Source organism: Monodelphis domestica, chromosome 1, assembly GCF_027887165.1.
Source record: "Monodelphis domestica isolate mMonDom1 chromosome 1, mMonDom1.pri, whole genome shotgun sequence".
Classification (NCBI taxonomy): Eukaryota; Metazoa; Chordata; class Mammalia; order Didelphimorphia; family Didelphidae; genus Monodelphis; species Monodelphis domestica.
In genome coordinates, this window is record NC_077227.1 from 495,840,869 (window position 1) to 495,864,923 (window position 24,055).

General features: G+C 39.6%; 1 protein-coding gene across 1 annotated transcript; it reads right to left on the reverse strand.

The window, feature by feature from the left end:
• Nucleotides 1-1,659: 1,659 nt before the first annotated feature.
• FAM210B (family with sequence similarity 210 member B) lies at nt 1,660-14,253 on the reverse strand. The gene is made up of 3 exons (XM_007475689.3): nt 13,838-14,253; nt 6,327-6,499; nt 1,660-4,890 (listed from the first exon to the last, which is right to left on the reverse strand). The coding sequence occupies exons 1-3, from the start codon at nt 14,129-14,131 to the stop codon at nt 4,674-4,676; spliced, it is 684 nt and encodes a 227-aa protein (XP_007475751.2). The 5' UTR covers nt 14,132-14,253; the 3' UTR covers nt 1,660-4,673.
• Nucleotides 14,254-24,055: the final 9,802 nt, after the last annotated feature.

A 24,055-nucleotide genomic window follows, 5' to 3' on the forward strand; every position in this document is an offset into this window, starting at 1 on the left:
TTTATACCAAAAAAAAATCTTCAAGACTATCTTCTTAAAAAAAACTTTAAAAAAAAGTTAGGCTTTAGCTCTGTGCTTCCTAGACTTCTTGGACTTGAGACTGTAAAGAAATATAAAACTACTTAGGTTTAAAGCCAACCAAAGAAGATCTACAGTTTTGAAAGTAGGAAAGGTAACTTTATTTTTTTTTAAACCCTTACCTCCCATCTGGGAGTCAATACAGTGTATTGGCTCCAAGGCAGAAGAGCGGTAAGGGCTAAGCAATGGGGGTTAAGTGACTTGCTCAGGGTCACACAGCTGGGAAGTGTCTGAGGCCAGATTTGAACCTACGACCTCCCATCTCTAGGCCTGACTCTCAATCCACTGGGCCACTCAGCTGCCCTGGAAAGGTAACTTTAAAGGCAATGACAACTAATTTTTTTTCTCCCAAAGTTAGTTTTACTAAAACAGTGTTGCAGATAAAAAAATTAAATGAAAGCAAATGTTAGTTTGTAAAAAGCCTAATTTTCTATATTTAAAATAATGGCCTCCAAACTTGTCTATGTACCCCCTTAGGGAAAAAAATTGAGTTATGTATCTGAAAATGTATTATTTACTTATTTATAAATTATACATGTACTACTGAATAATTACACACATCAGAAAACATGTTTAAAATCAAAATTGGTAAAGATGAATTAATACTTATCCTAGTATAAATCCCCAGGAGTTTGAGTAGGAGAGAGACAGTCAGATCTCCACTTTAGGAAAGTCACTTGTGGCTCTGTGAAGGATGGGTTGGAGTCAGGTGGAATGAGAAAGGAAAACCCTTTTCGGAAGGGTTTATAGTAATCCAGGTCATTAGTAATGGGGGATTGAACTAAGTTGGTAGCCATTTCATAAAGAAAAAGGAAACAGATTCAAGAGATATTATGAAGCTGGATATGACAATTTATCAAATAACTGGATTATTTGTGGGGTGAGGGAGAGCAAAGAGCTGAAGATGATACAAACTATAGACATGGGTGCCTAGAAGGATGATAATTCTCACAACAGTAATAGGGACGTCTGCAAGAGGAATGGGTTTGGTTGGGAAAGATAATGCAAGGAGATCTCTAATGTAGATCACAACCCATCTATGTCTGGGTTATCCTGTGTGACTTACTATCTCACATAAAACTAAGAGGGGAAGTGAGTCTCTTATTAAGGAGTAGAGCCTGTTCCTCAAAGGGTGCTTTCAGTGATCAGGAGAAAGAAAAAAGAGTTAGAATTTTCCAAATGGCAAATAACTATGTAGTCATAGTTATTGCTATGGAGAACCTCAGTAGCAGTTGGGTGTAGCTGTAACCCATCTTTCTATCCTTTGATTGATCACACACTTGTCAGATGCCCCCCACCCCAGCCATTTTGGAGACCACTGGTTTAAAATGTTGCCCATATCCTTTTGCCATGTTTTGTGGCTTTTAGCACAGGTTTAGAGTTGGGAGAGACATTAGAGGGCATCCAGACCATTTTACGGATCAGGAAACCAAGGCCCAGAGAGGCTAAGTGATTTGTTGAAGGTCTTCTAGGTATTCTCTGAGCCAAGAAGCCAGCTCAGATCTCTTGATTTCATTTCCAGCCCTTTTAAATTCATTCTTGAAGTTCAGGTCATAATCTCCAAAAAAGAAACCAAACAGGTGCTGACAAAACATTTTATTGTAATTCTATAACACTCATAGTACAATATAGTCTCTTCTGCTTCTTAAGTCAGAAACAATTACTGTTGGGCTTAAAAATATTCTCATTATGCAAAATATGCCTTACATATTTTTACAAAAATGCCTCTTCTATACATATTTCATATAATTTATACATTCAATTTTCCCCAAAGACAGAATGAAAATTTAAAATGGCTTGGTTTGTTCTCAGAAGCAGAACAAAGTCCAGTTGTTTGTTATTCCCTTGAAAATCAACTATGAAAATATAAAATTATATATTAAGCAAGTTGATTTTTATAACTAAAGTACAATTTCTCCTCAGAGTCCAAAGATTTTCTTATTTTTCATTCTTCTCGACTACAGAAAGGATAATTAAAATGCAATGGAATGGTGGCTCAGATAGATATTTCTTGTCAAGATAATATTGTAATCACCATTGCAATTACTTAAGAGTTCTCTTAGGGCAGCTAGGTGGCTCAGTAGATAGTGCACCAGGCCTGGAGACAGGAGGATCTGGGTTCAGTTTGATCTGACATTTCCTAGCTGTGTGACCCTGAGCAAGTCACTTAACCCCAACTGCCTCACCCTTACAGCTCTTCTGCCTTGGAATCTGTACTTAGTATTGATTCCAAGACTGAAGGTAAGTATTAAAAAAAAAATGAAGTTTTCTTGTTCATTTACTCAGATCTTCAACAGCTGGAAAAACTCTAGTATAAGTCTGGAGATGGCCTGAATGTAGTTATCAGTGGTACATGGGGTACCATGTATTTCATTTTTTCAGCCACAAAAATTCATGCAACAGTTTATTAAAAAGCGTGTAACAGCTATACTTTACATTAGTAAAGCCTGTATCCACTGCACTAATAGAATCATGGGTCTCTGAAGCAGAGTATACCACAAGGTGGCTTATGCTACTTTTCAAATATAAAGTATTTTATTTAACATTCTTATTAGGGACTCCTCACAATCCTTAATACTAGAATCTGATTTATCAGTTGATACAAAAAATTTATCGTAATTATACTTTTAAATAAAAATTTTCATTTTACTATTTTTTTTGCTTCATTGATTAAAAAGAAAAAGAAACATTACATCAATTGATGCAACTTGGTCCTTCAAGGCATTTGGAGATTTCAGTTCTTCTTTAAGCATCTGAATCTTTGAAAGTGGTATAGCAGGTAAAATGGGAGTGGAATGAAAGGGCAAGAAGTACAATTTCACTTATTACTCTGACACATACCCCTTTTATTATACAAAAACCCCCCCCAAAAAACAAAAAACCAAACCCAAACCTTTCAGGGGTTTCTTCTAGACAAAGCAGACAGGAAAGTGTCTATTTCTTAGTGTCTTTAACCACTTCACAAATTATCCTTGCTTTAGCTGACCTACTTTTAGAACAAAAACAATTCCCTGAAATCTGGAACACCAAGTGTATCTACTCAAAGCAAGATAAATTGCTTTAAAGAAAAACTAGGGGAAAAATAATCTAATTCTGCATAGTAATTTTTTGAGCAATAATAATAGCTAAGGTTTGCAAAGCATCTAAAATTATCCACCTGGCAAGTTGATTTTTATAACTAAAGTTCAATTTTTCCTTCAGAGTCCAAAGTTTTCTAATTATTCATTCTGAATATTTCACATATATTTGTCTTATATGATCCCCACAACAACTCTGGGAGTTAGGTGCTATTTTTGTCTATGTTTTTTCAGATGAGGAAAATGAGAAAGAAAAAGGTTGCAGGGTCATACAGCTGGTGTCTGAAGCAGGATCTGTACTTGAGATCCTGACTCACTGCACCATCTAGCTACAAAGTGGGGACTTAGCTATACCTCAACAAGGACAATATTCAAAGCAAATGTCAGGGTCAAATTCTCACTTACTACTTGGTGAGTTTTTTCTCTCTCTTTGTTAGGCTTAACATTGAAAGGCCTCAAAATACATGATCTTTTATGGTTAGCTCAATTCCAGGAAAAACCAGATAGGTTGATCATCCCTTTAATTTCTTGGTTTTTATAAATAATGCTTAAGGGCCCTGTATTGCCACAGCTACTACTGAAAAGCAAAACAAAACAAAACATTCCCCTAAGTTTACCTGAAAAAAGGAACACACTGAGCAGCTGGGCCTAGATCCACTGAAAAACTTAATGAAAGTAAGGCAGCGTCCTGAAATATTTACATTCCAAGGTGCTCTGTTGGAAGACAAAGTAAACATTACCAGGAACTATTTTTTAAATGTTCCAAAACAAAACTAATGAGTGTCACTAAAGTGTAGCTGCTAATTTGGATCCTGATTATATGGTGTCAAACCTCAAATTTGCCTTCATTAATCATAGAAGTGCAGCTGTTCTGCAGAAACAATATTCCACATTTAGCCAGAGGCAGTGTGCCAAGTATCAGAAAAGGCAGGATTTCTAAAAGTAAGCTTCAATCACTGTTCTTTATTAACTCACTCAGAGATGAGCCCCCTCTGAAGCTTTTGTAGATTCATCAACCTCCTGAAAGCAATACGGAGTAACTTTGTGTTTGAGAATCAGCATTGATTCCTTTAAGTTTTGCTGACATTAGAGAAGATACAGACATTTATTCTATCACAGAATGTAAGAATCAGAAAGGACTTTAGAGATCATCTAGGCCCACCCTCTCATTTTACCAACAGGGAAATGAGGCCCAGAGAAGGTGATAATCTGGATACTTAACTCAGCAACACCATTAAATCCCAGTCTGGGAGGGAGGGAGGGAGGGAAGGAGGGAAGAAGGGGGAGAGAGAGAAAGAGAGAGAGAGAAGAGAGAGAGAGAGAGAGAGAGAGAGAGAGAGAGAGAGAGAGAGAGAGAGAGAGAGAGAGAGAGAGAGAGAGAGAGAGAATTTCTTTTATATCAAATTCTTATAGCAGAGTATAAATAGAGTTTGTTTTACATATACTTACACACACACACACACACACACACCTCAAAAGCTTAAGACTTAAAAGACAAGTTTGTGTCTGGTTAATGAATCAAGGCTTGCTGCTTGGGGCCTTAAAAAGACCCACTCTCCGAAAGTATCTGACAAGTAATGGCAGAGAAAATAACGTGATGCTAATCCTTACTGGAGCAAACAATTTGTGAACAGCATAGGCCATTACAAATGTGCTTGTGCCGGTGACAATCTTAGATTTATGGAACGACTCTGCAAGCCCTAGTTTGAAGAGAAAGGAAGATACATCCACGCCACTGGAAGAGAAAAAGAGAAGAAATATCATTATCACAACAGGGCCCTTCTTGGGAATTATACTTATCATTAGAAGCTTCTTAACTGTGAGAGAAATACTTTCCTGCAGTGGTGTGCTGAGAAGAGCCAGATGACTAAAAACTAAGTTAGTCAGCATGAATTCACAATTGTTATTCATATGCTTGTCATTTTGACAGTATAAATCAATATGGTACATTTTGGTTATAAAGCACTTTAATTTACATCATCCCACTTTATACTCCACAGTAACCCTTTAAGGAAGGCAATGCAAATATGTTATCCTTGCTTAGAGTTAAGGAAAGTAAGAAGAAACAAAAGACTTCCCTTTAGAGCTTATAGATAATGAGAAGAAGTTAAGAGAAGTTATCAGAGAGAGAATATTGGAAAGTGCACATCTGTATGTTGAGAGCCTTCATCTGGGTTAGGAGTTGGTTGGGGGTTGGCATAGGGAGAGAGGCGGGAGGGAAGGTACACATCTTGCTACTGCGTGGGAATGCATAGCAGGAAGATCTATGGAAAGCATACTGGACTTGGAATCAGAGAACCTCGGTTCAAATTCTGACTGGTTCTGCTTCCTATGTTATCCTGGGCCAAATCAATCTCTTGGGGTCTGGTCTCATTTTTCTTCTCTGTAAAATGAAGGAAGTGATCTGGACGATTTCTAAGGCTCAAATAATACTGACAATGGTGATTATGATAGCAGCTAACATATACATACACATGTATGTGTATATATATGTTTATTTATTATTAAATATTTATCTTTAAGATTTACCAAATACTTTAAAAATAATTTCATTTGATCCTCACAACAACCACATCAGGGAAATGCTGTTATTAGACAGTCAAAAAATATTTTTTAAGCACTCACCATGCAAAGCACTGGGTATACAAAGAGAGGCAAAAATGTAGTCCCTGTCCTCAAAGAGGTCACATTCTAATTTGGGGTAAACCACATACAAACAGCCATGATGAAGAATTAAACATAATAAGTAAAATATAAATAACAACCCTAAATTGTAGGATTCTATATAAGACCTGTATTCAAGTCAAGTGCTCTGCTATATTGGAAAGACAGTATGCTGCCAAAAAGTGATCAAAAGTCATGAATAGCTTTAAATAATTAAATGATTTAGATAACTGTTCTCATGAGAGGTTTTTATGGGAAGAAAGCAGGAGGGGGAAGGAAAGGGTGGAACCAACCCCTAGATTTCAGTGCTTACGAAATTTGGTTTAGCACCTTCTCTGTGATTTATGATCTCAGAGAACTGCCTGAGGTAACAGAGGTTAAGCAACTTGTTCAGTAACACAGAAGTCCATGTATTTGAAATCTGAACCCAGGTTTTTCTGACTCCACAGTTAGCCCACTATCCATTTGTCTCTGTTCCTGATGAAATTCTCAAAATCAGAGTCCCACCTTGAAACAATCAAGTAGATTATTCCCAAAGATAGTAGCGAGATCCCAATATGCAATGAAACAGCCACGGCTCCATATTCTTTAAAAACGGTTTTCAGTTGCTGGGATTTGCTTTGCTTTTTCTCATCCACAACACCGGAGTCTGTGAGTGCTGTCTCTGTTTTCTTCGGGTCCTATGCACAAACAGGAGAAAGGTTAGAAATGATAATAGGTATAAGAAGAATAATGCCTGACCCTGTATAGAGGACTTTGGGACACCTTATCTCATTAGATCCCATAAAAAATTGTGTGAAGTAGTCAGTACACAAAAATTGGAAAAACCCTGGGCTGAGAGTCAGAGAAGGTCTAGCTTCTAGAGAGAGAGAGAGAGCATATACTAGCTTACTTTGTGCTAAGCACTTTCTAATTAATATCTTATTTGATCCTCATAACAGCCCTGGCAGTTAGGTGCTATTATTATCCTCATTATTCTAATTTTATAGATGAGGAAACGGAGGCAAGCAAGGCTAAGTCACTTGCCCAGGTTTCACAGTGAGTGTTTCAGGCTGGATTTGATCTCTGATCTTTCTGACAATAGGTCTAGTGCTCCCTCTAATATATCATCTAACCATCTAGCCTATGGTATACACCCCAAGGAGGTCAAAGCTAGAAATACATTTTTGAGAAATACTAAAATATCCTGAGTAACACTTTTTGTGGTTGTAAAATATTAGAAGCAAGATAGATATTCATTGAATGGGAAATGATTAAATAAACTGTAAGTATGTGAATGTAATAGAATATTGCTATGTTATAAGAAATGATGATCTTAGAGAAGAATAGGAATAGTGACATAAACTGATTCAAAGTCAAGTTAGCAGATCCAGTAAAATTATATATATATATATATAATGAGAACAGACTTGTAAATGAAAAGCACAACCCCCTCTTAAGTGAATGTAAGTATAATGGCCATCAAGACTGGACACTTAAAAATGGGACTTCATCTCATCTTTGAAGAGGTGGGAAATTAGGGATGTGGATCATGATTAGGCTTGGAATCTGCACCCCACGCCCTCCACTTTCTTTTTTATTTTTTGTCCCAATTCTTTGTCTCTTGATGGAGAGGGAGAAGAGGAAGGTAGATATTTGGAAATAAAGATGGTAAAAACAAAAAATGACAACAAGAAATCTGCTTCACAGAATTATAGTTAAGACATTTAAAAAAGCTGAAGTAAAGAAAATATCAAATCAAGATGTGAAATGTAGGATGCGTTAGTTGTAAAAATATGAATAAACTTTATTATGATTGGGTTATTATTCTCTTTAAATGCTCTCTTATTATACTGACTTGCTTGCTGTTACTGCTATACAACATATCCCCTTAGCACTTTTGTACTGGATGTCCTCAGTGTTTGGAATATAGTCTTCATTTTTACCTCCAAGAATTCTTAGCTTTCTTCTTGAAGTCTATGAGACCCTCAAAATAGGTATGGAGCGACTGTGAGTACATATCAGTTACTTCCATATACCGACTTTGCTCCCAAACCAGTGACTGTTTTCCCTAAGGCTGTGCTTGAAATATAGCTCAACTGCATTGACTGTAAAAGTATCAGGTCAGAAGTAGACATCAAACAAACAGTAGAATCAAGGCTCCTTTGGGGAGGAGCTCTAGATACCTGAGAGGGAGCTCTCAAAAAGGCAAGTTTCTATATAAAAAGGTTGTAACAGTGAATGACAGCAGGATGGAGTAGATTCTTCCAAAGTTTTTCCCCAGCGCTGTCAGCCAATCACACTGGATATCTGATTTCTGGTCTGTGACCCCAGAAGGCCTTTCTTACTTTTTTCTAGGAGAGGGTTGTAGGGACCTGGAATTAGGATCTTGAAGTGGAGAGTGGGGTATGAAACTGAGACGCAGCTATTTGACATTTCTCATAGACAGAAGTAAAAATAAGATGAGCCTTTCTGAGGCAAAAGGACTATCAGGATTACCTGGGCATCTTCTATTCTGAGCAGGAAAATAAAGAAAATTCAGGATGATAGGGAGAAGAGAATCAAGCAGAATAGGGGAGAAGATGTGTGGGCCTAGACAAGGTCAGGGTCTGTGCAGGGTGCAGAAACAGGATAAATGGAAGTTATTTGGTTTGGTTCTGGGCTACAGATCTAGGAGGGGACTTGTGCCTAGGGAAGGATTGCGGGTTTTAAATTGTGTGCTAAGTAAAGAACAAGTTCCTTAATTCCTTTTTTGTGTCTGGTCCCAGGAATTGGCTTGAATCCCAGAGTAAAAGGAAGCCTAAAGTTTTGTCACCTTGAACTTGCAAGAGATGTCTGTCTGGTTGAGAGGTGGTAGAGTCCAGCAGCAATCTACTGGAAACCTAACCAGGATCAGACCACAGGCACATTGCTCAGACCCAAATCTGGACCAGGAACTTGAAGAGCTCAGAGCAGAGGAAAAAAGCTCAGACTTTACTCTGGAGGTTCCCCAGTCTGAGCTGTCCCTGAGATCTTTGAATAAAACAAAATCTAATGCCTCAAGAAAGCAGCAGCAGGAACAGCCCACACATTGCCTCCAGAAGTACTCAGAGCCTGGCACTAATATAAAAGTCAGAAGTCAAGAAGTAGGCTGGAAGAATTAGCAAACAAAAAAAGAATCTCATAGTAAAGATCTATGGTGAAAGGGATGCTCAAGTCACAAATCCATAAGAAAGCATAACTTCAAAACACCTACAAGTAAAACCTCAAGGAAAACATTGCCTGGGTACCAATTCTGCTAAAAATCCTGGAAGAGGTGAAGCAAGAGCAAAAGTTAAATTTTTTTAAATAAAGGAATAAAAGGGCTAGACTAAGGAAATTGGAAAAGAAATAAAAGTTACAGAAGAATTAGAAATAGCTAACAGTTTGATACAAAAGGTCTAAACCTTTATTACTTAACAAACAGACTTTCTGAAATTAAAATGGCCCAAATAGAAGTCATCAACTCCATGAGGCAATAAGAAATATTGAAACAAAGTCAAAAGACTGAAGGAATAAAAGAAAATATAAGGTATCTTGTGGCAAAAACAAACGATCTGGCAAAGAGTTTAAGGAGCAGAAATTTAAGAAACTGCACAACTTGAAAGCCATGAATGGGGGCAAAAAAAGACCTGAGATATCATACTGCAAGAAAAGAATTCATCAGTCACTTCTTGAAAAAACTCATAAATGGGTAGCTTAGTGTATTAAGAGCCAGGCCTAGAGTGGGAGGTCCTAGGTTCAAATCTAGTTTCAGACACTTCCCAGCTGTGTGACCCTGGGCAAGTCATTTAACCCCCATTGCCCAGCCCTTACCACTCTTCTGCCTTGGAACCAATACACAATATTGATTCTAAGAAGGAAGGTAAGGGTTAAAAAAAAACCCAAACAAACCAAAAAACTCATAAATGAAAACTTCTAGGAACATTACAGTCAGAATCCAGAGCTTCAAAAAAAAAGAAAGGAAAAAAATACTGTAAGTAGTCAGAAAAAATTCAAGTCCTAAGGAGCCTCCAGTAGTTTCCCCCACATTTTTTGGGAAAAGTAAGGATCCAGTCTATTATGATATTTTGGGCATTCCAAAGATTCTTTCTTCTTTCTATGACATTTCACTACAGGATTGGTATAATTCTGATACATGATGTTTCAGTTATCCCTTATTCTCTTACAAATCAAGAGCAAGGCTTTTAAGATTCGAGATGAATGACAGACAATTTGATAGTTTATAGCAGGGGTTCTTAACCTTTTTTGTGTAATAGACTCCTGTGACTGGCAAAAAACACAGCCACTTTCTTAGAACATTTTTTTTAATTGAAGGAAATCTTGGATTTCATGTAAAGGTTAGTGAAAATAAAGATTTAATCTTTTTTCTTATCTAAGTCCATGGACACTTTGAAATTTATTTACAGATTCCTGAAAAGTCCATGGGTCCCAGATTAAGAAACCCTGATTTAGAAGGGAGAGATTAAAAAATTCATTTTCCCTCATCCATCCTTTATAAGGCATTTAATGTTTGCAAGAAAGGACTAGTAGATGGTGTCCTTTATAATGTAGCTGAATCATACAACTCTTCACAAAATACTATAAAAGGCCTTTAGATGTTAGGTAAAGTTAATCTACCCACTCTGTACTCAATAATTTAGATTTGATCAGGAATGAATTATATCCCTCACTTCTTCATCATTTCAAATCTGCTTTCCAAAGTTACATTTCTGCTGAGTGATTATCATTTAGCTGAATATCTACTGTATATATGTAAGGACTTATGCTAATACTAGATTGTATATGCTTAGCATTGTAGCTAGTAGCCTGGCCTTGTGGCAGGTTGGGGGGTGAAGAGGAAGAGTGGGGAGAGGGAGGGGGAGCAAGGGGAGGGAGGGAGGGAGAGAGAGAGAGGGAGGGAGGGGGAGAGAGGGGGGAGGGAGAGGGAGAGGGAGGGGGGGGGAGAGGGAGAGGGGGGGGAGAGGGAGAGAGAGCTGAATTATCAAGAGCCAAATCTCTCAGTCACATACACAGCACTCTCAAATGTCCAGGGCTTTGGAGATAGGCAGGTGCTATCTGTAGCTCTCAGGCTTCAGTGTATCATATACACTTATTTCCCGCCTTCTACTTACTTGGAGACTTCTTTGGGAAGTTTTTTTTGGGGGTAGGCAACTTAAAAAAGCACTTCAAAGTTACTTTGTGTTCTCAACAGTTTATTCTGAAATCATGAGTCTCAAAACAAGCCTTTTGCCCTTTGGGTTCGACAATACAGCCACAACCAGTCTTTCTACTCTACCTTTTACTAAGCTGTTAACCAACCATTTGGGCTCTTCATTAGCCTCTGGTCCAGGAAGGTTCTCGTCAGCACCCACCTGGAGCTCAGAGCTGACAGAAAGGGCTAGCCTCCAGGCCAGACAGCTAGATTCCTATACACAAAAGAATGATTCTTTGAGGCTGATTAGATACCAAAGGCTTTCAGCTGGAATGCTGGCAGCTTAACCCACTCCAAATCCCTTCTGATGCTTTGGACAAGGTTCTCAGTGAACTTCAGACAATAAAGACAAGAGGACGAGGACGGGTCATCAGCACAGTCTGTTTCTCAGAGGGAGGCACTGTAGAGAGCTCAATATTTCCAGTCAGGGCAGGGCTGGGGCTAAAACATATTTTCTGAATTCAGGAGGTAATTCTGGGCAAGAGTTCACTATTCCTCCCTCCCCCCCAACATATTAGTTTCTATTTTGAAACTGTTCAGGATCATTGAGGAAGAGAATGATACTAGCATTACATTTATTGACAATGTTTTCAAGTTGACAAATACTTTTCTTAAAACAGTCCTAAGGTGGGCAGCTGGGTGGCTCAGAGGATTGAGAGCCAGGTTTAGAGATGGGAAGCCCTGGCTTCAAAAATGACCCCAGATACTTCCTAGCTATGTGACCCTGGGCAAGTCACTTATCCCCCATTGCCTAGTCCTTACAGCTCTTCTTCCTTAGAACAAATACATAGTATGGATTCTAATTCAGAAAGTAAGGGTTAAAAAAAATTAGTCTTCTGAGATAGGTATTTTTGTTGTGATTTTAAAGGAAAAAAAATGAGGATCTCAGAGGTTAAATGACTTAAAAAGTGTCTGGGCAGCATTAGTCTACTCTCTGGGAAGTCCAATGTTTCCGGTTTGTGAATTACAATATTAAGAATGCTCCTCCAAAGGGTTGGCCTAGGCCTGGAGCCCAACCCAGTAGTTGTCATTCTGAAGATCCAACCTACCAATTGAAGTTTGAATTGGGGGAGTGAGCGGAGGAGGAGTACATCAGTGATTTGTTACATTAATCCATTTGGTTATTTTTAGTTTGCAATTTTCTTTTGAGAAAATTCCCCATTATCACTTATCTGTTGAATTCATTTGAATCTTTATTCATCTTCAAGATCCTAAAAATGGCTAAATTAGTCTTTCTTTTCTGTTCATCCACAAAACAAAAGCCACAGATCTATCCTAAAGTAACCTGTATAGAGTAAAAGGTAAATTCCTCAATGGCAGGAAAAAGGGCTACTCTGTGGCTGGGACAAGGGCAGCCAGGTGACACAGTGAGCCAGGAAGACTCCTCTTCTCCAGTTCAAATCTGGCCTGGACACTGTCTGGGCAGGCCACTTCACCCTGTCTGCCTCAGTTTCCTTATCCATGAAATGAGCTGGGGAAGGAAATGACAAACCACTCCAGCATCTTTGCCAAGAAAACCCCATCCGGGGTCCTGAAGATAGGACTCAGCTGACAACATTGAAACGCTTCTACCTTTTCCTCCCGCATTCTCTGGGTTGCGAACTTTTACTTGGGGTCTTCCTAGGATCCTCCGTCTGTGTGTAAAGCTCTCCCGCTCCTTCGCTCTACCTCACTTTCCCTTGCATCAGAAGTTATTTGATCCCTAATGCCATCCGTACATGAGTGCCGAGCAAACAGGGCCGGAGCAAAATCTTTAATCAGGGGCGATCAGGGAACGGAGAGTGCTGGGCCTCGAGCTGGGAAGACACCTGAAGTCACTTTATTGCTGTTTGCTTCAGTTCCCTCCTCATAATAGGGGGGTTCCTGTCAGCTCCGACCTGGCACAGTCGTGAGAAGCAATAAAAGAATATTTGTAAAGCTCGTCCCCTTCTTCCCCCAGTACCCCGATAGAGCCGGTGCTTAATAAATGCTTACTGACTGGAAGTTGACCTTTTAAGTCTGGTGTTTTTTTGTTTGTTTGTTTGTTTTTTTAACATTAATTGTGAGCAGTCCCACTCTGACTTATCTCCTTCAGAGGCAGCTATATGATGTACAGATAGACTCTGGAGCCCGGCAGAACCGAGTTCAAATTCAACCTTAGAAGCTTACTAGGTGTGAGATAGCAGCATTGTCTAAGGGGATGTAGAAGGCCTGGCCTGGAGTCAGGAGGACTCTTCTTCCTGAGTTGTCGGAACCCAGATACTAGTTTTGTGACCCTGAGCAAGTCCCTTAAGCCTGCTTGCCACAGTTTTCTCATCTCCTCTGTAAAATGGGCTGGAGAAGGGAATGACAAACTTTCCAATAGTCTTTGCCAAGAAAATCCTGAAAGGGGTCACAATGAGCGGGATGCGACTGAAAAACAACGACCTTGTCACTTATACCCTCTCTCTTGGTTGTTTTATTTGTAAAATGGGGATAACTAACCCTTGGCTCACAGCTTTGTTATGAGAACCAAATGAGCTAATAAAAATGGTTATTTATTTCCTTTCTTCCTTCCCTCGCCCCTTGCTCAAAGCAGAGGATACCTGGGACCACAGTATGCTCCTATCTCATACCCCCCGGTTAGTGGGGGTGGGGAGGAGGTAAGCAGGGAGCCTGGGGTTTGCAATCTCTCTCCAGTGGAGCGGGTGCGGCGTGGGGCAGTTAAGGAGACTTCGTGGGGGTCAGCGCCCTCAGCCTGGGGATCTTGGAAGGGTGGGGGAGGAGAAATGAGCCGGGAGGAGTAGGAATACCCTGCTACGCCCAGTGAGCCCGGGCTGGTGCGCAGCCCAGGCGGTGGGGTGCTTACCTGGGGGCAGGAACTCCCCAAGCTGCTGCTGCTGCTAACGCCGTCGCTGCTCCTGGGGCGGCTGCTGCTGCCGCTGCCGCTGCCACTGCCACTGTCGCTGCCACAGCCGCCGCCTCCGCTGCCTCCCGTTCGCAAGAGGCTTATCTGAGCGTGCATGGGACCAGGCCCGAGAAGGAGCAGAAAGCGAGGGGTGAAAGGGGCAGCGGGCCCGAGGGGGCTGTTTAGGAGAGGCCCCAGGCGGAGTCGGAGCCCTGTTGCCCCCCTGCACGCGATCGCCGCCAGCAGCCAGACCATGGTGTATTCCGTTGGGTTAGGGCGTGCTAGCAAGAAAGCGAGAGAGGGGGCCCCTATCCGCCCCGCCCCGTCCCTCCCCGCCTTTCTTTTTTTTCCTCCTGGGTTCTGGGCCGAGTGGGTGTCTCCCATTGGTCCCCTCCTCCCCCCTTAAAGAGACCGCGCCTCCTCTCTCCCTTGCGAGGGAGGAGGCTTTAGGGAAGGGTGCCGTGCAGAGACCAGAAGCAGTCCGGTGGGTGAGGTGGAGAGTGTACTCAGAAACAGGCGCGTGAGCCTGTAAAGTGGGGCAGATTTAGGGGTTCGTTTTGACTCTTTATTTGAGAGGAACGAACGGGACCTTTTTTACCTAGTCTTAAAATATTAAAACTAGAAGAATGGAAAGAAGCCTTAGCTTTGTTATCCTAGATTCATGGAGGAAACCCCACCTCCAGCATTCCCCTTTTGTAACCTAAGGCAAGGCTTTGTCTGGACTCTGTGCCCTCGTCTGTAAATTGGAGGGGTCAAACCAGAAGGATCTCTGAGGTCCCTTTGAGATTTATGTCCACGTGATAGACCTGGAACTGGATGGAACCGTAGAGTTCATTTTCTCCAACACCTTCATTTGGCACATGAGCCAGAGTGACTTATCTAGGATCACACTGGTAGTGTCAGCTGCGTCTGACTTTTTCTGACCCCATTTCTTGGTTTCCTTCCTTCCTTCCTTCCTTCCTTCCTTCCTTCCTTCCTTCCTTCCTTCCTTCCTTCCTTCCTTCCTTCCTTCCTTCCTTCCTTCCTTCCTTCCTTCCTTCCTTCCTTCCTTCCTTCCTTCCTTCCTTCCTTCCTTCCTTCCTTCCTTCCTTCCTTCCTTCCTTCCTTCCTTCCTTCCTTCCTTCCCTCCCTTCCTTCCTCTCTTCCTTTCTCTTTCTTTTCTCCCTCTGTCTCTCTTCCTTCTCTTTCCCCCTACTTACAGGTAAAAACAATTTTGGCATTTATTTTATAACATTTTGAGTTGCACATTGTCTCTTTTCCTCCCTTCCCCTTTCCCTGAGGCAGTAAGCTGTTTTACATTGGTTAAAAATGTTCTATCCTACCAAATATATTTCCATATTCATCATATTGTGGAAGAAGACAAAAAAAAACCCTGAAGAAAATAAAGTGAACAATGATCTGCTTCTACCTGCATCCAGACTCTGTTCTTTCTTTGAAGGCAGATAGCATTTTTCATCTTAATTACTTTGGGATTGTCTTGCACCAGCTCATTTTAAAATGAGGAAACTGAGGGAAATAGGGTAAAGTGATTTGCCCAATCACACAGCTAGTCAGTTTCTGAGGCCAGATTTGAATTCTAGAATATGTCTTTAATGGGGTTTTCTTGGGCATGATACTGGAGTAGTTTGACATTTCCTTCTCCATGGTCTCTATCTTACAGTTGAGGAAACTGAGGCAAACAGAAGTTTACTGACTTGCCCAGGGTCACACAGCTAGTAAGTGTCTGAGACTGGGTTTGTCCTTCTGACTCTAGGTCCAGCACTCAATCCATTCTCCCACCATTTCTCTTAATAATCAGCCAGTTGACTCAGTTTTTTAGTAAAAGACATTTTTTTCTAAGGCTGTAACAAGAGCAATAGTTACAAAGTATTTCTTCCACTCCACAAAAAAGGGACACATTTCCCCACAGATACACAAGAATATGTAGGGGCAAGAGTCTATGGTGAAGGACAAATGCAGGAAATACTCACGGTCTAGGCAACTCACTATGGCTTCCCGAACCCAAGAGAAGCCACAAGGTAGGAAGATAGAAAAAGGATAGAAGATTTGTATACCAAGAAGGGCGTGAGGGAGCCAAGTTCTACATATGAGATGGCAGAAATGAGTCAGAAAACCAGGCCTTATTGATTATAATGGAGCCACAGCAGAACTCCGATCAGTCTGGACCTCTTTCTGAAAGGCTAATCCCGTCCAGTGATCCAAATTTAATACCACACAGGTCGGAGACATGATAGAGCAAAGAAAGTGCCTGGCCGAAGGCCAGGTCCCAGGTGAGAGAGATAGAGAAGGAAAGGAATTAAAGATGGAGGCCAAGCTCCAGCAAGGACAGGCATCAGTGAGAACTGAGATCCAAGAGAGCGAGAGGGCGGAGATTGCTGTGGCTCTGTTTTTAATGTCTTTGATATGCAACTCTACATGATACATAGGGATGATTATCATTGGTTAATGACAAGGTATAGGTGTGGTTTCTCTTAGCCAGGTGAACACAAAGAAACCTGTTTTCCAGCCTGACCTGGGGGAAGCTGGGGTCAAGGGTCAGAGGCTTTCCTAGCCATGCTCAAGACTGAGTATGCTCTCTTCTAAGCCACTCTGTACATTCTAACTGTTTCCCTTGCCCATAGCTAGGGGTGGACTGCTACACTCACTATTGCTGAACTAATGAGCCTCAGTTCATTCTTTTTAAAAACAACTAAAAAACCCTTACCTTCCATCTTAGAAGCAATACCAGGCAGAACAGGTGATTAAGTGACTTGCTCAGGGTCACGATGCTAGGAAGTGTTTGAGGCCAGATTTGACCCTAGGACCTGGAGGTCTCTAGGTCTGGCACTAATCCACCAAGCCACCTGACTGTCCCCAGGGCTGTTTTATTCTTCTGATGAGACTGAAGATATTTGTTGTTATGCTGGAGAGGGTGAAGGATGAATAAATCCACTCCTTTGCTTAGCTGAGCTGACTCTTCATAGAGCAGACTATCTCAGCTGATAGGTCACTACCCTGTTGACTGGGGTTCAATAGGTGGCCTGACTCCTCTGTGGGGAAGGGCTATTGGTGGGCTCTCCCATGAAGCAGATGCTGTCAGAGTGCCCAGTTGCTGGGATCTTCTAAGGGTATGCCATCTCTGCTGTCTTCTTTGACCCACTTTACTTCCTGGCCTCAGGCTCTGATGGACATTGATGGGGACCACAGTGCTCTTTTGGGGGTTACTGGGTACTTTCAGCCAGACTAAGATTTAGACCAAGATTTGTAGAAACAGTTCTCTTTTGGCACCTCAGAGCCGCAGCTAGGAGGTTTATCGGCTCTAGAATCAAATATGAAATCTCTATTAGTTATTCCAAAATAAGACATGGCTGCAGGTATTTTCACTAGCAATCTGTCTTTCAAATATGGAATGCTCTCCCTCCTTATCTCTCTCTCTTAGCTTCCCTGGCTTCCTTCAAGCCTCAGAATCTTAGCTTTTATAGGAAGCTTGTCCCAATCTCTCTCAATTCTAGAACCTTCTTTTTGTTAATTACTTTCTACTTGTCCTGTATGTAGCCAGTTATTATATGATTGTTTGCATTATTTTCCCCATTAGATTGTGAGTTTCTGGTCAGAAGAGATTTTTCACTCCCCTTTCTATCTGTAGCCCAATGGATGGCACATAGTAAGTGCTTGATAAATGTGCGTTGATGGGTTAACCCTATGGGAAGGTAAGCCTAGCCACTCCAGTGGAAAAATATTTCTTGGTTCAAAGCCAGTTCTCCCCCAAAAGTTACTCCCACCTTAGCTTATGGTGGTCAGTCCCACTTTAGGCACTTATAGATCCCAGACTTCTTTCTGGAAGAAGAGTGAGAACAAAAATCTGAATGTAGTTTATGCTCTGGAGACATGTTTATGGTTTTTGCTGGCTTCTTTATACGCAACTGAGAATTTCACTTCGGACCATCCTGAAGGTGTAGAATTTATATTTTGCATCTGAAGGACTTCATTTTTCATTTCAGTGTTTCAGTCTTTTCACCATAAATGACCTTTAAACTAGGCTAAAGACTCACTAGGGCATTCTATTACAGAAGCAAAAACTGATAGCCAGAAAGGAGGAAGACCTTGTCCAAAAGAACACAATTGTTTTGTGATAGGACCAGAACCAGAACTAGATTTATTCCCATTTTCTTTTAGATTCAACAAAATATAAATACATTAGGCCCCTATATAAGGATGGGGAAAAGTTGGGCAGGAGTTAATATTCTCCTTATCCCCATCATAAAACATTAGGAATAATAGGGGCTATAAAGTCCAATTCCTTAACTTTAAGGAGGAAAAAATAAGTCTAGGGAAGGGAAGAATCTTAGCTGAGGGTAAGTTAATGGCAGAGTCCTTATTTCCTGAGATTCAGTGACATCATAATGCCTCCTACCTCATCAATCTTAACTCTGAATACAGCATTATAGAAGACAGCCCTGCCTTTCCATCCATCCTCAATTGTTACTACTTAAAGAGATAGAAAGAACCAATAGATGACTGAGTTGGCTCACTGTGTTCTCTGTGTGTCCTTGTTCCTTAAACTATAACTATAATTGTGTGTGTGTGTGTGTGTGTGTGTGTGTGTGTGTGTGTGTTTCTTTTTAAACCCTTACTTCCCACCTTAGAATCAATACTGGGTATTGGTTCCAAGGCAGACGAGTGGTAAGGATTAGGCAATGGGGGTCAAGTGACTTGCCCAGGGTCACACAGCTAGGAAGTGTCTGAGGACAGATTTAAATTTAGGACCCCCTGAATCTCAATCCACTGAACTACCCAGCTGCCCCTTAGAATGTTAGTCTTATTCAAGGATACTTTCATCTCAAGGAAGAACCAACTTAAAGATGTCTTGAGTAGTCAACAAGTAAACAAAAGCAAACCTAAAATAACATTTTGGTTGAGGATTTTTGGATAGGAGGTCTTGTGTTTTTTTTATCTTTTTTCCTTTGTGAAATTCATATACAGTGAATCCTGGAAGATATATCCTCTTCTTACAGTTATTCTGTCTTCTAGCTGACTAAGTCAGTCTTGCCCTACATACTAGAGTTTATAACAACAGTATCTTTAGAAGTAACAGCAATATGAGATTGAAGTAAAAAAACAGAAGGAAAAGAAAATAAACTTGAGAAAATCCAGTTAAGTGGAAAGAAAATTTAATTTGAATTCAGAGGACTTGATTTGGAATCTAGGCTTTGTGGCTTAGAATTTGTGTGATCTTGCAAAAACTTTCTTAGTTTCCTTATCTGTCAATTGAGAGGGTTGGACTAGAAGTCAGAGTCCTAAATTTCTATGACCTAGCTTTGCCATTTATTACTTGTGTGAGCTTGGTAAACCACTTTTTCTCTTTGGACCTCATTTTCTCATCTATGTAATATTGATAACACTTGTACAACCTCTCTTTTGGGATTTTTATTTTTGTCAAACTTAGTTCCATAAAGGCTAGGATCAAGTCTTTTCTAAATTGCATTAGTCCTAACTCTTATTGTGTTCTCTATTATATACAATAGATGCTTAATGTTTGTTGAATTGAGTAGATAACTATATTCTAGTATTAAGTGTGCAATGAAGACTAAGGTGGCCTTATTTAGGGTAGGAGAATTTAATTGGGGGATTGAGGAGAAGAGGAGGGATTAACAATAGTGATCCTTTCCTTCAAAAGGAAACAAAGAAATATACATTTACATAGTGCCTACTATGTGCCAGGTATTTTGACAAGTGCTGAGTTTTTTTTAAAAAAGGCCCTATTTATCTCTTTGGATCCTCACAACCACCCTGAGAGGCAAATGCATTTATTTTTTTTTCTCTTTAAATAATATTTTATTTGATCATTTCCAAGCATTATTCATTAGAGACAAAGATCATTTTCTTTTCCTCCCCTCCTATAGCTGACGTGTGATTCCACTGGGTATCACATGTGTTCTTGATTCGAACCCATTGCCATGTTGTTAGTGGCAAATGCATTTATAATCCCCATTTTGAAGTTGAGAAAACTGAGACAAGCATGTGATTTGCCCCAGAGTAACAGAGCTAGTACGTTTCTGAGGCTGAATTTGCTATTAAAACATTTTCACAACTGCACAGAAGGAAAAGTTCAAAAGGAAGCATGGAGAAGCAGGAGAGTTTTGAAAGTAATATGTGGAATTATTTTTATGTTGTTGTTTAGATTTTTTAAAATCCCTTCTGATACTTCACGACTCTATCTGGGGTCTAGTTTGCCATTTCCTTCTCCAGCTTATTTTACAGATGAGGAAACTGAGGCAAGCAGGGTTAAGTGATTTGCCTAGGGTTGTAACAGCTGGTAAGTGTCTGAGGTCAGATATGAACTCAGGAAAAGGAGTGCTTCCTGACTTCACAGCTTTCATTCGATCCCCTGCTCCACCTAGTTGCCCTGAAATTATTGTAAACTTTTTAAAAGAAATCAAGTGGTACAAAATGATGATTCAGTTTCATCTGTTTATTTTAACATGGTCTTAGATTCATTTCAGTCAAGAGAATGACTTCAAAGAATTTAGGGCAGGAGACTTATTTTTGCAGTTAACTGTTACTTCCCCCTTACTTTGAGTGATCACACTGACTTTGTGGGCTATGTCTAGGTCAGAAACCATCTACCCTGGATAGGAATAAAGGCAATGGGCGGTTCCTGGGATGGCCAATAGAGGGCGCGAACGTCTGTGTGTTTTTTCACCTTTTGAAAAGACAGCAAAGAATGAGAGAGCAATGCCCAAGACTTACCAGCTGGAGGCAGCAGAGAGTAATACTTTGAAATTTTAGACTGGAAGTGGAAAGGAATTGTAAAGAGAGCTTCCCAGCTCAAAATGACATAGAGGATCTTGTTTAGAACAACCAAAGTAGCTGAATAATAAAGCAATAAGGGACCTTAGAAATAGAGTCTGCACCTCTTATTTAAATATGAGGAAACAGAGGTGCTGGGAAATACAGTTCCAATAAGGAGGAAAAAGGGTAATTTTCTGAAAAACCTAATAAGGATGCGTAGGCATTTTGCCAATTGATAAAATTATATAAATAATATATTATAAATTATATAAATAATATAATTTTAGCGACACAGGCAGAACATAGGAACAAATGCAGGTGTCCTGGGTTTTTTTGTTTTCTTTTATTGGATTTTATCATTTGGGGTTCAGGTGGCATTTTGGGGGAAGATTTGGCCAACAGAAACCTATTGCCTGTTATTATTAACCTCACCTGACTATAACCTGGTTCATGGAATCATAGTATCATAGGAAGATTTTTTTTTTTTTGACATCCTGAGATAAGGACCGAAAGGAGAGTTTGAGCTTCCCAGAGAAATTTAGTTTGTTTTATTTTTGGAAGAATCTCCCCTTTGGTTATCTTTATGACAGCTAAATTTCATCTTCTTGTTAGCTTGTTGTGCCTTTTAAAAAATGTAGCCTTGTAGTTTTGTAAATATAGGATTTTGCAAACTTAGTGTTCAAATCTGTAACTTAATTTGTTTACTAGTTTGTTCTTACTTTATTCAACTTTGATGATGAAGGAAGCATGAAATTATGACTGTCTTTTTAAAAAAAATTGTCTAAACTAAAAATGTATGAGATTGCAATATGTAAAGGAATTGATTTTGCTGTCTCTGATGTAATTTTCTTTATTAAGATATGGTGAGGGGGTAGCCAGGTGGGTGACTCAGTAGATTGAGAGTCAGGCCTATAGACAAGAGATCCTGGGCACAAATCTGGCCTCAGATACTTCCTAGCTGTGTGACCCTGGGCAAGTCACTTAAACCCCCATTGCCTAGTCCTTACTGCTCTTCTGCCTTGGAACCAATACACAGTACTGATGCTAAGATGGAAAGTAAGGATTAAAAAAAAAAAAGACATGTTGAGAAGTCCAGATCAAGGTTCAGGATTAATTTTAGAGCTCTGAACCTATGATTAAGAATAATAAAACCCAAGTTTTATCCTCTAGAATTTCTACATTATGATAGATTTATTCAGCAACAATTACCTATCTGGAACTCAATGGGAAAGTATTCTCCTGGTAACATAGGTAATAACATAATTAGAGAAGCATGGGATAGCCCTTTAACAATATTATCAGAATTGCTAATATTCAGAGTGAGTTGAGATTAGCTAGGAAAGGAAAGGAGGCATAAAATTGTGGGGTTTTCCCCCCTTTTGAGTTATACTGGTGAAAGTTCCTCATAACATCTTGCTCTGTGGCTCTATCAGATATTTGGAAGCAATTCTAAGTTCCTGATGTTTTTAGTAATGGAGCATTCTACCATATGGTGAAGGCTTTGAATATCATCCTATCAACAGACCAAGGTGATTTGCCAAAGGGCCAACCTGGCTAATTATGGGGAGCTGTAGCACCTACTGGTTTTGGCCAGATCAAACCATGAAACAAAGAAAAATTTAAATGGATCTTAATTCTCTCTGCCCTCTTTCTATTATTAAATCAATGGCGGCAGATACTGGTAGGAGAGAGAGCAGAGGAAGCTGATTCATTCTGTTTTTGAACCCTCAATGAACTTTAATTTGAATATTGGTGTTTTGTATGTGAAATTCTTGAACCACTGCCCAAAAGTGGACTTAGTGACAGAGAAGCCAAAATCATATCAATCTTTACATTCCTGCTAAAAACAAAACCAAAAGAAAGAAGACAGTGATAGCTAAATGAGAGTAGGGCTCATAAATATTCCTTGGAGAAGCAAAGAAAAGAGTTAGTAGAGTGGGATTTATTATTTTTCCAAAGGCAACAGGAAACATTATTTCATGGGAAATTTGGTCCTCATATACTACAATTATGTTTTTTAAAATTAAATTAAAATTTTATGAACAAAAATTCATACTTTACAACAAAATTTCACTTTCCCTTCATTGGTAAAAAAAAAAAAGCAATACCCTTGTAATAAATATGCAAAATCAAACAAAATTAATTCCCCCCAAATCACCATGAAAATAATTGTAGAGCATCTACCAGTACTAATGTTTCTGAGAATGAAGTGGTAGAATTAGTCTATAGAGAATTTTATAACACCCTCCAAATTAAATCAACACACACTACCATAAATTGGGAAATTATCTTAATTAAGGGCACGGAATAAATTAATAAGCCTCCAAACAAATGTATTTAACGTGCTTAGCTACTCTCCCCACTCTTACTGAAGTAGGTAATTTAGGCTGAAAATTAATCTAAAAAAAAAAAACAAACCTCCTTTGTTTGACATTTGAAATACTGCAGAATTAGCTCAACCTATCGTTCTAGCCTTATTTCACATTATTCCCTTTTAGTTACATGTTTCTCACATTGATCTTTTGGTTTCTATGCCATGTACATATTTCCTTCTTGTTTATACCTTTTAGAATCCTTTTCTTTTAAAAAAAATCTCATCTAGGCTAGCACCTACTGCACGAAGCTTTCCCTGATTCCTCAGGTGTTAGTGATTTTTTAAATGAACTTATTTTTATTTATTTTTCACTTGTGTTGTTCCCTCCTATGCCAACACTACCACCCCCTTCCCAGCTGTAGAATGGAAGCTCAATGAGTTCAAGGACAATCTCATTTTTATATTTGTATTCCCAGCACTGTCTCAATAAATGTTGAATTAGACAGAAACAAATTCCTACTGTTCTGAAAACGATTAGAGGCCAATCTACTTCAGTCATTTTGGATAAACTTTCAAAATAAAAGTGATAGCATTGAAAATGTGCTTAATTTAAAATTGTCTGGAGAAGTGCTTTATCTAAACAATTTTCTTTTAACGTGGAGAACCAGATGATATCTCAAGTTGGTGGAGAGCTTGTCCTTGCTATCCCAGCTCTAATTGCATTTTGCATTTTTCTCTAATGAATTCTTATGCTGAAGGTTAATTGACAAGGCCATCAAGTTTTTGTCCAGAAATGGAATGTCTCAACTGTTGCTAGGTCACCCTGCCTCAAGATAAATCTGGAGACCCAGTAGTAAGATCCTTTCTCAAAATATAATTGTTAAACTCTCAAATAAAAGGTGTGTGAGGCTGCCCCATTCAAAGTTTAGTTACCTGATTCCAGTTTGGATATTTGCTGCGGAGATCCTTTTCATTTGGGGAAATTTTTTTCCTACTATGTGCATGGCAGGATCCCCAAAGGAAATAGGAAATTGCATTAATTGGGGCAAATTAGAATAGGAGATTTTTCATTGTAGTTAGTTCCATTTACTTGA

What these genes read in the sequence shown, in the direction of transcription:
- FAM210B (XM_007475689.3), bottom strand. Translation starts at nt 14,131, where the DNA reads ATGGTCTGGCTGCTGGCGGCGATCGCGTGCAGGGGGGCAACAGGGCTC. An exon ending in TGGGGAGTTCCTGCCCCCAG is followed by an intron (nt 6,500 to 13,837) that starts GTAAGCACCCCA and finishes GTTTGTGCATAG; the next exon opens with GACCCGAAGAAAACAGAGAC. An exon ending in ATCTACTTGATTGTTTCAAG is followed by an intron (nt 4,891 to 6,326) that starts GTGGGACTCTGA and finishes TTTCTCTTCCAG; the next exon opens with TGGCGTGGATGTATCTTCCT.